The sequence below is a fragment of the Magallana gigas genome, chromosome 2 (genome assembly GCF_963853765.1).
Source record: "Magallana gigas chromosome 2, xbMagGiga1.1, whole genome shotgun sequence".
Taxonomy (NCBI): Eukaryota; Metazoa; Mollusca; class Bivalvia; order Ostreida; family Ostreidae; genus Magallana; species Magallana gigas.
In genome coordinates this window covers 19,553,126-19,569,029 of record NC_088854.1, presented here as the reverse complement: position 1 = coordinate 19,569,029, position 15,904 = coordinate 19,553,126, and the positions used below count along the sequence as shown (strand labels likewise).

The following is a 15,904-nucleotide window of genomic DNA, read 5'->3' as shown; positions in this document are numbered from 1 at the left end:
AACATTGTACATTGCTCATTTTTATCAATAAAGGAATAAAATAAAATTTCTCTAGTGTGCTTGTGTATTCTGTAAAAAACATTTCCAGATTTCGGACCACATTTTAGATACTCAGGTGAGTAAAACAATTGACTTTAATAAAAAAACATTATTGCAAACATCGTAATGGTCAAAACTAAACTATAACATATTGAAAATGGCAGCCAAATTTATAGTTACAAGATGCTGTGTTCAAGTTATGATCGCTATAGCAATGATTATATGAAGAAGGACACTGTTGAACTTAAAATACATGTAGGAGGAGAGTTCTTGCAGATTGTACTATACATACTGTATATAGGGTTATTTTCGCCCCATGTAATTTTTGCCCTTTTACAATTGCGGTTTCGCCCAGTCTTAAATTCGCCCAGATGCAGTTGCATTAACAGAGATATTATTTGTTATGTAGAGTTCACCCAGTCTTAAATTCGCCAACCGCCGAGGGCGAAAGGGGCTAAAATAAAACGAGGGCGAATATTTTCCTGTATACAGTAATACTCAAGCCTCATAGATGTAGTGTTTTCTGAAGAACGTAATGATATGTTTATTCTATTAGGTTGAGCTAATAAATCTAAGACCAATACATTCATTGCAAGGCATCTATTTGCTTTAAAAGATAGCTTTTTCTGAATTTTGATAAGAACTGCATCTTATCAAAATAAAAGAAAAAATCCTGCATCCTTTTTTTAATAAATGACAAGATAGGAAGTTGTTCTTTTGCAGATCAATTGTACATATATCAGAGGTGTGCATATTGCTAGGATTTTGATTTCTGATAATTTATGAAAAAAATACCAGCTTTTGAACTTAGTCATTTTTGGCAAAATATTGCATATAGGGTACCCTCATTGTACGGATAACTCCTCCTATAGTTTTCAAGATAGGAAGTTGTTCTTTTGCAGATCAATTGTACATATATCAGAGGTGTGCATATTGCTAGGATTTTGATTTCTGATAATTTATGAAAAAAATACCAGCTTTTGAACTTAGTCATTTTTGGCAAAATATTGCATATAGGGTACCCTCATTGTACGGATAACTCCTCCTATAGTTTTCAAGATAGGAAGTTGTTCTTTTGCAGATCAATTGTACATATATCAGAGGTGTGCATATTGCTAGGATTTTGATTTCCGATAATTTATGAAAAAAATACCAGCTTTTGAACTTAGTCATTTTTTGGCAAAATATTGCATATAGTGTACCCTCATTGTACGGATAACTCCTCCTACAGTTTTCAAGATAAGATGTTGTTGTTTTGCAGATCAATTGTACATATATCAGAGGTGTGCATATTGCTAGGATTTTGATTTCTGATTATTTATGAAAAAAATACCAGCTTTTGAACTTAGTCACTTTTTGGCAAAATATTGCATATAGGGTACCCTCATTGTATGGATAACTCCTCCTACAGATTTCAAGATAGGAAGTTGTTCTTTTGCAGATCAATTGTACATATATCAGAGGTGTGCATATTGCTAGAATTTTGATTTCCGATAATTTATGAAAAAAATACCAGCTTTTGAACTTAGTCATTTTTGGCAAAATATTGCATATAGGGTACCCTCATTGTACGGATAACTCCTCTTACAGATTTCAAGAAAGGAAGTTGTTCTTTTGCAGATCAATTGTACATAGGGTATATCAGAGGTGTGCATATTGCTAGGATTTTGATTTCTGATAATTTATGAAAAAAATACCAGCTTTTGAACTTAGTCACTTTTTTAGCAAAATATTGCATATAGGGGTACACCATTTCACTGGACATGGGTTGACATGGATTATGGATAAAGTTCACATAAAAGAAAACCCGGTTTGCTGTCACAATGACAGCTTTTCACTTGTTTTTTAATACATGTACCTTGCTAACTCATTTATCCTTTATTATGTATCAGTTGTATCATCAACTTTGACATAAAATTTGATTTATATCTACATAATGATATCAGATATCCTGTAAGATATGATTAACATTAGTCATATATTTTTGGAAATTATTTAAATAAAAGACCCAATTACTACAATGATTAAAAGACATGCAAAGAATGATGATCAATATACAAAAGGTTACATTTTACTATAAATTCCTTATCAATCGTAAGGAATTAATATCTGCTTAAATTCTTGAGAAGTTACCCTGGCATATTCTGAAAATATTGCCTTTATTTTTCATAGTTTTGAAATGTATGAAATAATACCCGGTAACTAAAAATTGATGCTCACAATCTGGTATGTTTTTTATCTGGGTCAGAGTTTGACCCCTTCTTTATTTATGGTTTCATTGATAATTAATGTCAAAACAGGGTGTGGTAGGAGTCAGTAATCATAGAATGGCTGGATTGTTTGACTGTACATTAGATACAAATGTTAACCATACCAGTTATTGTGAATATTGTAGCAATGCTCAACAGAAGTAAGATTGACCAGTAGAGATCCCAGTGCATTGCTTGTTCTATAAAGATTGCCCCAGCATACAAGTCAGCCTAAAATGAAAACAAAGAATTAAATATTTTGCAATTGTTATAACAATGTCATTGTTTAAACCGGGAGGAATAATGATTTTTTAAAAACAGTTTTAAGAAACCTGAACTAACTGTACAATAAATAGTAATGTCAAGGTAAAAGGAAAGGTCAAGGTCAACAAATTAGTTGAATTGCTCTCAATAATATAGAACTTTGTTTGAAGTTTCTTTAAAATCTAGTTTGATAGTTGGGCATATAAATGATATACACTGTACTTACTGATATTTTTGTAAAGATGTATACAATGAGCGCCAGTACAGCAATGTAGATTTGAATTCGTTGTCCTCCAAAGCGACACTTCAGATACTCCGGCATAGTGTAAACCTTTTAAGATAATTTTTTTTACATCAATACATATACATCCACCAAGTGTGATTCCCTTTATTTCTTATGGAAATTGATTGATAATTTTTAGCTCTATAGAAACTGAGAGGACTGAAATCTACAAGCCTGTTTATTGATAGGTCAAAACCTTCATCAATTCCTAAGAAAAATCATGAATTGCATGAAAAATTCATGATGATGTCAGACTCAAACTCCCAATATGAAACAATTTTGTTAATTTTTCATACTTTTTACCATCAATTTATTAATTTGTTTAAAGACAGATGGAAATGTAAGCATTTAAAAGCTTTCTTTCATGAATAATGTCATTATGTGGGTTGTGAGGTTAGCTATCATTACAGAAAAAATTTATATAACAACTAACATGGGTTATATATTTTTTTCTGCAATATCGCCACCTTCATATCCTGCAAGAATCACCAAAGAAAGCATTTTATTGTTTAAATAAACAAAACTCTGAAATATTGGCAAGCCAAATGTTAGGTGAAAAGTTTAGATAAAGGATGTGCCAAATGATTGCCAATAAATTATATTTATTCCGATCTAGTGGAGCACATGGCTCAGTAGTCATGGGCATTAAGCCAGTCACCGAAAGGGTGCTGGTTCAAACCCTGCTGCAGTCACTTGTGATGTGAACTTTGACAAGGCACTTTATCTACATTGTGTCAGTCCATCCAGCTGAAATTTGGTACCGGCTTACGCTGGGCGTAAACCTGGGATGGACTGGTGTCCCATCCAGGGGAGTCAATGACTCTCAACCGCTTCGCACCACGCGACTATTGCGCCTTCAAGGCACAGAGAAGGATTTAACTTTTTTTTTTTAAACCATCTACAGTAATTAATTTACCAAAAATATGGGCTGCATCTGACATCAGAACTAAAAATTTTAAAAACATGTATATTTCAAAAGTGGCAAGTGTGCTTACAGCTGCCAAACTTTGAAGCTCAAAATAAGTGCTAAATCATTTTGACACTCAAAATATCAATAAAATCTTTTAATTATACCCTGAAAATTTTAATGACAAATTTGAAATTACGATCTTTTTTTTTTTTTTAAATCCTAAATATCAAATCACAAACAATTTGCATTTCCATTTCAGTTACCAATATTAATACGATGCCAAATACAAACAATAATACTTACACCTGATGCAATGTACACAGGTAGAAAAAGGTATCCCAGCAACATGAGAATATACAGAGCCTGAAAATAAAAGAATTGTATTCATTCAATTTATAACTATTTTTTCAACAAAATTTTGAAAAAAGTATATAACATATAATATGTATGTGTACAAGTTGGTTAAAAAATTGTCTTTTAACTATAAAGAAAACAAATTCCATAAAATATGTTTCAAATATCCATTTTAAAGGTATGAAACTTAATTTATAGTGGTTAAATTGCTTAAAATTGTATTTTATTTGACTCTGATATTATGAATGGTCTATCTATCTGATACTATATGTATTACTGAATTGTTGCAATAGCCTGGCTGGCATAGACTCAGCTGATACTTTATGTAACATCCCATTATTACTGATCTTACCCTATGGTACAATGTACCTACATTGAGTTCATACAGGGCAATGACTATTCCTGTTGCTGCACCAGATCCTGCTAGCCCCACAAAGTGGATGCTTCCTATATTACTGGCAAACAGGGAGGCTCCAACCTATGTACAGACATTAACGTAAAGCATGCAATCAGAGAGATAATAATACTGTTAATGCGGATTCTTATTTCCCACACTCACACAATGGATGGAATACACACAACACAAAAAATCAAGTTGATCCCAAAAGAAACTTACGATAAAGATTCTAAAGTACATGTATCATATAAATCATTAACAATATTTCGTTCAGACTCTTTCAAATAATTCAATATTGGTTAAACCTGTATCATTATTATGTACCTGTTCTTTATGTCTTTAATTGCCAAAGTTTAAACTGCCGGGTCAGCAAGCGGCTAGTGTTTTCTTTGTAATTATACTGCATGCCCAATTTAATTTGATGTTAAAGTTGTTTTAAGCTTCATATATAATGATGAGCAAGAATCGTTTATATCCTCATTGGCAAGGCAATGTAACTAAATTGGGCCCTCACTAACTTTATTTTAAAAATATCCGTGACTCCTTGATGAAATATGTGAAAGTTTATCATCTACTTATATGAAATCGTCTCAAAACAGCTTATAATACCTAGTCCAAGACAAGCATGCCACCATGCATACAATTTACAGCATTGCATGATTTTTTTCAACTTTATCCTTAAGAGGACTTAATAGTCGTGGCCATTTTTAGACTGTATTGATCTATTGATCTCCTTTAGAGAAGACCTCATTATAACAATAAAGGGATTCACCAAAATTGCAATTCTTTACTTATTCAAAAATCATAGTCTATAGTTAAACAAATCATATCTTAAAATGTTAGGTAGATCTGATGGTTAATTTGTTGACCATCCAGCCTACTTAAAATACTGGAATTCCGGAGTTCTACTTGTACTTTTCTAAATTTAATCTATTGTTTTAGTTACTGGTTTTTTTTATAAAACATGTGAAAAATGTTCTTTGCAGCCAAAAAAAAAATGAAAAAATTCATACCATCTTAGAAGTAAAATCAGAGAGAGAGTGAGAGAGAAAGAGAGAGAGATTGATTTTTTGTTTATACAATGTAATATGTGAATCAAACTACGGTACACAAACACAGCATACAATATCAAACATTAAAAAAAACTGTAAAGTACTTTATTGGTTAACATATAATTGTTTTTTTCCTTCAAACTTTATATTTTAATTCCTAGCAAGTGGGAAAACATATCACACTAAATAAGGAACAAGTTTAATGTTCCTAAATGTAGGTTAGATTTATTCAATAAATCATTTGTGCCTAATGCTGTTAACCAGTGGAATTCATTATTGCCGGTAACTGTAAAAATTAAAGCCAGTGAAGTCTACCCAATCAATTTGTTGCGTAAATTACATACTTAGTATGGCTAATGTTACAAAACCCACAAAGTATTTTTCTTTTGGCAAGCGTTGTACCAACATAATTCACACCAAGCTAAGACAAAAGTCACACAACTGTGTATGAAATTATGATCTATATAAACGTAAAATTATAATCCATTGTGTTTATGTGGTAAAATAGATGATGTGTATTATTTCTTTTTTGCTTGTAAAAAATATTCTAGAGCTAAAAACAACTTGTTTGACCAATTATTCATGCTAGATTTAGTCAATATTGATACTAGTTTACTTTAATATGGTAACGATAATCTCCCTTTACATAAAAGAAAATAAATACAATTATTGTTTCTGTGCACAAATTTATTGAAGAATCTTCAAGATTCAAGTGATTTTTCAAATAATTAATTGCTGTGATTATTATCTGGAATATGATCAAGTCTTTTAATTGTACAAAGTTACTATAGTCAATTTTAGAAAAGAGTAAGTCACAGTGCACGGCACACATAAATTTTGATAATGAGCGACATCCTTTGCTTGTGTATATACACATAATCATAAATCTTCTTCAAGGGCTTTTAATTTATTTTACACATTGAAGTACCAGAAAAAAAACCTTATTTTTCACACCTTATAATGATGGGTCTGTACACAAGTACTCAAGAACTTTCCCACCTTAATGCTCCAAATACTTCATATGAAAGACTTTTGAAAGAAGAAAGAAATACATCAGTGCTAACAGATCCCACATGCTGATCATGAAAGCATTCAAAACTTTCAAAGAAAGGGCATTCTTATTCTCCTTTAAATCCATCTATTACTTTCCAAATGAAAGCTGAATATACATGTACTATATAAATACCATTAAATAACAACACACTGTGTGGAATTAGCAATGACAGGCTGCAGCTATTTAATATTTGGCATATTAAATGTACAAATACATAATTATAACAGAAAGTTGGATCACATGATTTATTTGGTTCTTTAATAAAGCATTTCTAAAAATTTAAACTTTGCACCTGTACGTTTCATCCTAAACTAGTATTTAACACCTAAGCAATTCTTTATATAGCCTTGCTAATAAACTGGTTCTTAAGAACTATGTGACACAAACATGTATTCGATTGAAAACCTTATATTTCCAGACAATTAATTCATTTTTACACCAAGTAGAAATTGATTTCTGTCCAATTCGTCCCTCAAACGAAAGAAATCATATTTAATATATATTACTATAATTTTAGTTATATGAATCTATTAATTTTGTTTTTTGGTGAAGATAATGATTTACACACTAATTTAACAATTTATACACTTTGCTATTTATTTGATTTTGCGCATTCTTGCCATCAATGAGAAATTAAATGCCACTATTCAGTCTTTTTTTTTCAAATAAAGATCTTTATTTCTTTTAGATCTATGCTTTAAAGTCTACAGATCAATATAGTGCATACTTTATTGGTCCCATATCTAAGCACTTAGTTAAGTTTTTAAGTAAATTATGTTTTGATGATAGAGCCAACATAATTTAGTAATCAACTTTTATGAATTTAAAATTTGGTAATTATATTTAAGGAATGAAATCAATATTTATTTGTTTTATACAATATAAAATGGTTTGGGACAGTTTACGCTTTATAAACCGCGAAGCGGTTTATATAGAAGCGTAAACTGTTTCAAACCATTTTATATCATATAAAACTAAATATTGGATTCAATGCTTATAATTAAATTTTTTTACTCTTCACTGTAGATAAAAACGGTCATTTGACCTTTAAAATGACGTAAAATTGTACAAAATTCAAATGTAATGTCAGGCGTAGTGATATGTTTTTGACGTTAGTCTTACTATGACGTAGGCAACATTCTTTATACGATATAAAATAATTTTTCAGCCAAACAGAAAGCGCTTTACAACCAGAATTAAATTATAACTCATTATGTATTAGTTAAAAAACACCCACTCTTCACCTACGTGCAAGCTTGTACAGGTAACAGAGAATAACGGTAGTTTACACTGCCACAATATGATCATGGTCCCAATCATTTCCACAATCAATCCCCACGATGGTGCAAGGAATTAACAAACCACAGGGGAAACGCTGTCAAATACGGGATCTGCATTGCCTGTACTGTATAGTTAAGAAACAAGTGAATATTTGAGACAATAAACCCAAAGACTTTAATGGTAATCTGAGTGTCATACAAAGACCTGTCAATTACTGGTATTTGAAGTAGCTGGATTGTCAACACATCTCCTTTTAGATCAGCCTCACAGTTTTATATTTTTTTATTCAAGCCATCTACTATCATTTCATGAGTTGTAACTACTCTAAAATTGGTCATAACCATTGAGCCCCCTATAAGCCTAATTTGGCAGTCTTTTAGTTTGATACAGCTTTATGATCTTTCTAAATATGCATACAATTCCCATCAAATAGTTTAAGGAAAGATGAAGTTTACAGCATTTAGAGTAATCCTTATCCAACCTCCTTAACCCTGGTGCACAATGAAAAGAAGTATGTGATGTCCAGTCACTTATCTGTAACCTAAATAAACAAGAGGCCCATGGGCCACATCGCTCCCCTGAGCAACAAAAGCCTTATGGAGTCATTTACAAAACATCAGGACAATGCAGTAGAATAGATCCTTAATAAAATAAAATGAAAAATTTCCTCCAGATATTCTAATGTAACAGGATGATTTTATAGTCATATCACATACTAAGCACTGCAGTTCTCAATAAGATCTTAAAACAACTGTTTATATAAGGGATATGACCTTGCATCAAACTTGGAACCTTTTGTGGTGCCCATTGTCCAATGAAATAATTCCATATGTTATTACATTTGAGTTTTTGGGAATAATTCAAATTCTTTTCTTTGTTAACGTTAACTCCCAATGTGGCCCCAGGATTAAGATTTTGACAAAGTTGAATCTCCACTATCTGAGGTTGTTTCCACAAAGTTACAGCTTTTCTATAGTATAGGCAAATGGTTTTGGAAAAATATTTTTTAAAGTGTTTTCACTACATATTCCTATCTAATCAAAGTACTGAAAGTACTGTTAGACGGTGGCATATTACATGTATGTAAATTATTGTTGTCGAAAATCCACAGCCAGCGTCTCATACATGTACTAGCACAACTGGTCATGAGTTACTTACATGGATAATTCTGTGGAAATCGTAGTTGTGTTCACTATCCACACTTTACAAATGTTGTGTCTCTTTATCGTCATCTTTTGGGGAAAATCCATAGATTTATCATAGTAGCCTTTGTAGTATAGAAGTTTGTATCTATATGTTTGTATCTATATATTTGTATCTATATCCAGTTGATATTAAAACTCCGTTTTCGGTAATACATGTACTACACAAATGTATTTTGATTGCCCCAGAATGACTCATTAAATATGTGGGTTGCCACCACATATTGAATGAATAAATCAAATCCAAAGCGATTTCATCACAGTGCGCCAAACTATTTGATTGTATAAAGAATGGGAATTTTGGTTTTTTTCTTTTCTGACCTTGGGGTTGACCCTGCAAAGGGGAACAACTTTTGAAAAGTGTGGATTGGACTTTTGTGCTTTAAAGATATTGTAGATTTCTCAAAGTAACGAGAACAAATAAAGCTTCAGTGTGATAAAATACTTATCAGGTTTTTACTAACTATTTGGGCATACATGTAGTATGTTAATTGTCCCTCTCGACAGCATTTTCCTTCAATTTCTTCACGGGGAAAAAGTTGCATCATCACGCTTGTGGACCATCACACTTGCTTTTGTCCTCATAGTCAGTTATACATTTAGGTGTACAGAAAACGGAATGGTTTGCAAGAATCTGTTTGATAAAACTCGTATTGCTTTTGGAATACACGTCATCATGAAACAGAAGAGTCAATCAAAATTTTATCTTCGACTGTAATGGATTATTTCCATTTGCTCACAACGAAAGTGAATAAAAATTTGAGAAAAAATATTATACAATATTCAGTCGCTGCAGTTTCATTAATCAACGTTTTAAAGTACATGTACATTTGTCGTATTGTATTTAGCTATAGATTTATTCAAATCATTTGATAGAATTTGGGAAAGTCACATGTATATTTTATCGCTTCTCAGTACACTTTAACACGCATAATTTACTTGCAACATTAAACTTTTCTAGTAAACTTACAAGAAATATACATTAATTATTCAAAATTAGTTTTAAAAAACACCAAACAAAAAAAATCCAAGTTAAACGCATGTTTTTCTGACCGTACAGCTGTGTATGTAAATTTCATTTTATTCTTTGCATGTGCTATAGTCTATACAATAGATCTACGGTCCGAAAATCCCGGCAATATTTCCGGAAAGCTATAGTTCTGTAGCTCAGCAGAATACTAGTCATCTATGAAGCACATTTTTTACCTTCATGTTTCATTATTTATCGCAAATATAGCATGGATGTATACGCTACGGCCGTTGTAGCATTTCGTTGAGTGATGACACTTATTTTGATTGCGAGTCTCAAGAAACTGGCGCATTTATATAGGCCCGCCTATTTGTAAATGGAAACAAATGTCGAAGAAAGCTCATAATAGAGTTGTACTCACGAGATAAAAATTATTTGAGAACAAAAGGGGTGATATTTACGTACATGTGTAAATAATGTTATCTTTTTGCGAAAAAATCCCCCAAAACCAAAGAAAAGGTTCTCTAATAGCAGAGACGGGTGCATATGGATTAAGCTCACAGATTGTACTTCGCTCATCAAATTGCGTTATTTCAGTTTAGTGTGAAAAATTCGTCAGAAACTTTTAAGTGAACAAATTAAAATTGTCATATCTTACATTACCTATCACAATGTACCATAAATGTATATGGAATATTGCATGAGTTGAACCGATTGGGTTTTTTTTTCACAAAAAAAGCTAGCGTTTGCTGCAAATTAGAGATACACGAGCTGATACGCCGTGAAATCCATAAGACGTTTTACAGCATGTCTTTAATCCCTTATTTGCTTTCAAAAAATCTGAACTGAAAATCTTTAAAACATCGTAAAATGTTATTTGTTTATACATGTACATGTAAAATGGCGACTTGATTTGCACGTGAATTTTACAATCCGAGGTCGATCGATTAGCGTGTTTGAGAGAAAGTCAGCAGCAAGTAAAGCGTCAACATCAGTAATAAATATTGTCTGATGAATATTGAGGTGCCTGTAATAATATTAATTTTCATACAGACTGAGTGGGTTACAAAATTAGGTAAATCACAGGATAGTCCAAAATTAAACACATTTGTATCGTAAATTTCAAGTTTTTGTTTGTTAAAAGAACACATGAACACTTGTAGAAGAAAGTGTGCCAATGATCGGTTGAAGTTCAATAAAATGTAATTTATCTTATATTCATTATCAGTATCTGTTGTGAATTCTTTAGAATAAGCTACAAAAAAAAAATAAATATTCTTCCTCAACTAAAATTAATGCGTTGAAAATAAATGAATTTATCGATGAAGCATACTTGCTGAAATATGAAATGGCAAGCCTTTTTAAATTGTGTGTGTTTCAACCATTGTTTACATCATAAAAAAAAACAACAAGCGATTATTGTGAGATCTCTTAGACAATTATCGCAGTGATATAGTTTATGCAGTCCTCACACAGAGTTTAACGTCACAACTGGCAGTTGGTGCATAAATTATCGATACCGCGTAAGCAGACATGGTAACGGCTCATTTAAAATAAAACACAATTTCATAAATTATTTAAATATATGTACAAAATGATTAGCAGCTATAATGCTTAAAATCATACTGAAATCGACACATATGTCTTTTACTAATTAACAATTTTTAATTGTCAATGAGTCAATGACTAATTAGTCATGGACTCATTGACAATTAAAAATTGTTAATTACTAAAAGACACATAGATAAAACATTGCGTGTAACAATGCATACCTAACAGAGTTATCGTTCGTTATCCGCTAGGGTCCCCGTGAGAAATACTCTTCCGGTCAGGACCGTAGCAATAGACCGTGGCTATTTATAGCCACCGTCTAAAAACTCCACCACCAGCCCATAGTGGCCCCACCTTGACCCTAAAGATCATGATTTTAACAAAATTAAATCTACACAATCTGAGGACGCTTTACACAAGTTTCAGCTCTTCTGGATTATCTATTCATGAGAAAAAGATTATGTAAAGATTTTTTTTTCACACAAGTTTCTGCTTTTTCTTGCCAATTGGTTTTAGAGAAGATTTTAGAAAAGTTCAAACAAATTTTCAATAATCCTTTATCTCCCCTTGAAAGAGGGTGTGACCCTTTATTTCCCTTTCACCCAGTAATGTTTTGTGCCAAGTTTGGTTGAAATTCGAAAATGTATTAAGTTTACAGACAGATGCAGGACATAAAGTGATCAGAAAAGCTCACTTTAGCTTTCAGCTCAGGTGAGCTTATTTTTAAAACTAAACTAATTCAAAATTCAGGATGTTTTTTTTTCATAAATTTCTAAACGTAATTCCACAAGATATGACTTTGAATACATTCACCTTTTCTACCAATAAATCATTCAAAAGCAGATGTGCAAGAAAAGAAGATCTGCTCAAACATAAAAGTTAAATGAAACAAAATTAATGTACTTAGTGTCTATGTATCCAAATAAATAATGCAAGCCTTAAACAAGACATGCTAATGCCCCACAGTGAGAAGCATGATATTTTATACTTTTGCATGATTTGTCATCTTCAAATTACATGTATATTAAATGCAAGTGTTATGGGATGGAAGAAATAATGACAGAACAGACCAAGATTCAAACCCGGCCCCCCTGAATCTCTAGTCAAGTGCTCTACCAACTTATATAGCTATCTGTCACTGGTATTTGAACCAGTCTGATCATCACACAAGAAAGATAACTCCATCTTAAAATGTCTTAAACTGTCTGGACAAAATATATGTATCTAAAAAAAAACACCCTTTTTTCCAATAAAGCTCTGTACTTCCAATTTGGTCTTATAAAATCTGGTACCAGATTACAATCATGACATCAGTAAATCCCAGAAAATTTGTTATAAAGTAACTCAAAACTTAAAGATGAGTAAATACTGTACTATATTAGTTTTTTGTCAAAGTGTCACAAAATTTGCGACATTTAAGAAAATTTTTACCAGTAAGTCTTTTTAATATTTGCAACAGTCATTGTTCATGCTGTTTGTTATTTAAATTTTTAAAATAGCAAACAATACCTGACATAATTTCTATGCATTGAATAATTTGCCATGCAAAAGCAATTGTGACAAGAGGCCCAGGGGCCACATCGCTCACCTGAGCAACAATTGCCTTAATTCTGATCAAATTAGCATTACAGTATCAAAATATCTTGACAACTGAGTACAGTAGATCTTGCTAAAAAAATTGAAAATCTGCCAATTTTTATCAACCTCTTATTTTTTGGTAAATACCAAGCCCCTTTTGTTGTTGTACCTGTAAGAAGATTTGTCTCTATTCCTATATACCCCCCCCCCCATTTCATGGCCCCATTTTTCTCTAGGGAATCATGGTTTCATCAGACTTAAATCTGCATAACCTTTGCTTTCACACTAAGTACTGAGTTTTGAACCGAACACTTTCCCAGAATAGTTTTAAAGATTTTCTCTTTATATTCCTATGTAAAAATTCAAACCGCCATCACGGTCCCGCCCTACCACTAGGGACTGTGATTTTGCAAACTTGAATTTACACTACCCGAGGATGCCTCTACACAAGTTTAAACCCTTTCTGGCCAAAATTCTTTAAAAAGAAGATTTTTAAAGATTTTCTCTATATATTCCTAAGTAAAAATTCATCCCCCATTGTGGCCTCACCCTACCCCTGGACTATTATTTAAACAAACTTGAATCTATATGATCTGGGGATGCTTCCACTCAAATTTGGGCTTTCCTGGCCTAATAATTTTGAGAAGAAGACTTTTAAAGATTTTCTCTATCTATAAAAATTCATCCCCCATTGTGACCCCGCCCTACCCCCAGGGACCATGATTTGAACAAACTTGAATCTACACTTCCTAAGGATGGTTACATGCCAATTTGAGATTTCTTGGCCAAATATTTTTGAGAAGAAGATTTTTAAAAGATTTTCTCAATATATTCCTATGTAAAACTTGATCTCCCAATTGTGGCCCCACCCTACCCCCGGGGATCATGATTTGAACAAACTTGAATCTACACTACCTGAGGATGCTTCCATTTCAATTTGAGCTTTTCTGGCCTAATAGTTTTTGAGAAGATTTTTAAAGATTTTCTCTAAATATTCTTATGTAAAACATGATCCCCCTATTGTGGCCCCACCCTACCCCCGGGGACCATGATTTGAACACACTTGAATCTACACTATCTGAGGATGCTTCCACTCAAATTTGAGCTTTCCTGGCCTAATAGTTTTTGAGAAGACTTTGGCTCAGGTGAGCTAAAAAAGGTTAAGTTTACAATACAATAAGTTGTTAAAGTTGGTTTCTGGAAGAAGAGACTTTGAAAATTTTCTTAATAAATATTGAAATTTTTTTTAGTTTTTTAATCTTTAGTTTTTAAGATCTGTGTACAAACATAGAATCGTGAGCAAATCTCTGTATCTTGCTTATAATTCGAAGCTTAACACTCAAATATGGTTAGTAAATAGAAATTGTAAACAATTAAAACACAAGAAACATGCACTATAACAAATAAAGAACACAATTTATTTTTTCGAAATGAATCATATATATACATGTACATGTATATACCTACATATTTCCGACAGCGATATCAAACTCTATTTAAACTGAATAAACTCGAGAAAATGCCGAGCATCTCAACAAAACCTATTGCATTAATATACCATTACGCAAAATATAATGCCGAATTACCGATAGAATGAATTGTATTTCAGTACTTTTTTGATACATCAGATTTTGCTTAATTTGCGCAGGTAAACAGTTAACTGTTTGATTTACCGAAGTCTCTGTTTGATTTGATACGTAAAAATCACGAAATACAGACGATAGTTCCCAGGTTACAAAGCATAAATAATGAAAACGAAACGAAAATCAGAACAACCTAACACCAACGTCATGTGTGAAAACTGTCAACGCATTGAAATATTTAGCCTCAATTTACTTCACAAAATCGGCACCAATATATTTTGCATGTTTCAAAAATTTCCCTTCATTCGCGAACTGTTGCACAACAAGCAAATTCATCATAGTCATATCGACCCTTTTTCGTATAATGTCATGGCTGCTTTAAACAAAGAACCTCGTTTTAGATGTATGGAATACGAGTCTTGGTAAAATGGGTACGCAAACCCGGGCCGTGGCAAAATAAAAGCCGGGGCAGATCGGCAATCGTCAATTCCAAATACGCATTATTTTGCAGCAATATTTACAGCAAATATAAATATACTGGTCCATCAAATATCCTGAAATTTTAATGAGATTGGCAGATTAATAACTGCCAATCTTTTGTTTTGCCCAGGCCAAGTCTTGTCTACCCATTTTACCGGATGCCGAATCCGAAGCTATTTAACTGATTGAAACACGCCTTTCCTTTATTATTATTTTCGTGATAACTCATATTTGAAACAGAATTAGACCTTAATTTTTGCAATTTATATTTTCCTTCCCATAAGGATAATTTATGCTAAACTACGTTGAATTGGAATCAGTAGTTCTTGAGAAGAAGATTTTTTAAAATGCACCCCCCTTTTTCTACAGTTTCAAGGTTTTCTCCGCTTTGAATACAGATCGGACTTTTATTTCTGCAATTTATATTCGCCCTCCCATAAGGATGCTTTGTGCCAAATTTGGTTGAAATTGGATAAGCGGTTTTAGAGAAGAAGTTCAAAATGTAAAAAGTTTACAGACGGACAGACAGACGGACAGACGGACGGACAGACGGACGGACGGATGGACGACGGACAAAAAGTGATCAGAATAGCTCACTTGAGCTTTCAGCTCAGGTGAGCTAAAAATTACATCATTGTGAAAATTACTTGATATACA

At 32.4% G+C, this 15,904-nt stretch overlaps 1 protein-coding gene across 3 annotated transcripts in view; it reads right to left on the bottom strand.

Annotated features, from left to right (window-relative positions):
• Positions 1 to 15,904, bottom strand: part of LOC105344269 (sodium/glucose cotransporter 4) — a 36,213-nt gene that overhangs the window by 16,797 nt on the left and 3,512 nt on the right. For 2 of the 3 annotated variants that reach the window (XM_034446775.2, XM_034446776.2), the window contains exons 3-6: positions 4,473 to 4,577; positions 4,049 to 4,108; positions 2,779 to 2,883; positions 2,414 to 2,519 (exon numbers count right to left, since the gene is read on the bottom strand). In XM_034446775.2, coding sequence (XP_034302666.2) covers positions 2,414 to 2,519; positions 2,779 to 2,883; positions 4,049 to 4,108; positions 4,473 to 4,577 — 376 coding nt within the window. Of the gene's footprint in view, positions 1 to 2,413; positions 2,520 to 2,778; positions 2,884 to 4,048; positions 4,109 to 4,472; positions 4,578 to 4,820; positions 4,840 to 15,904 lie in introns of those variants that run through there. The other variant, XM_034446777.2, reaches the window with a different exon arrangement.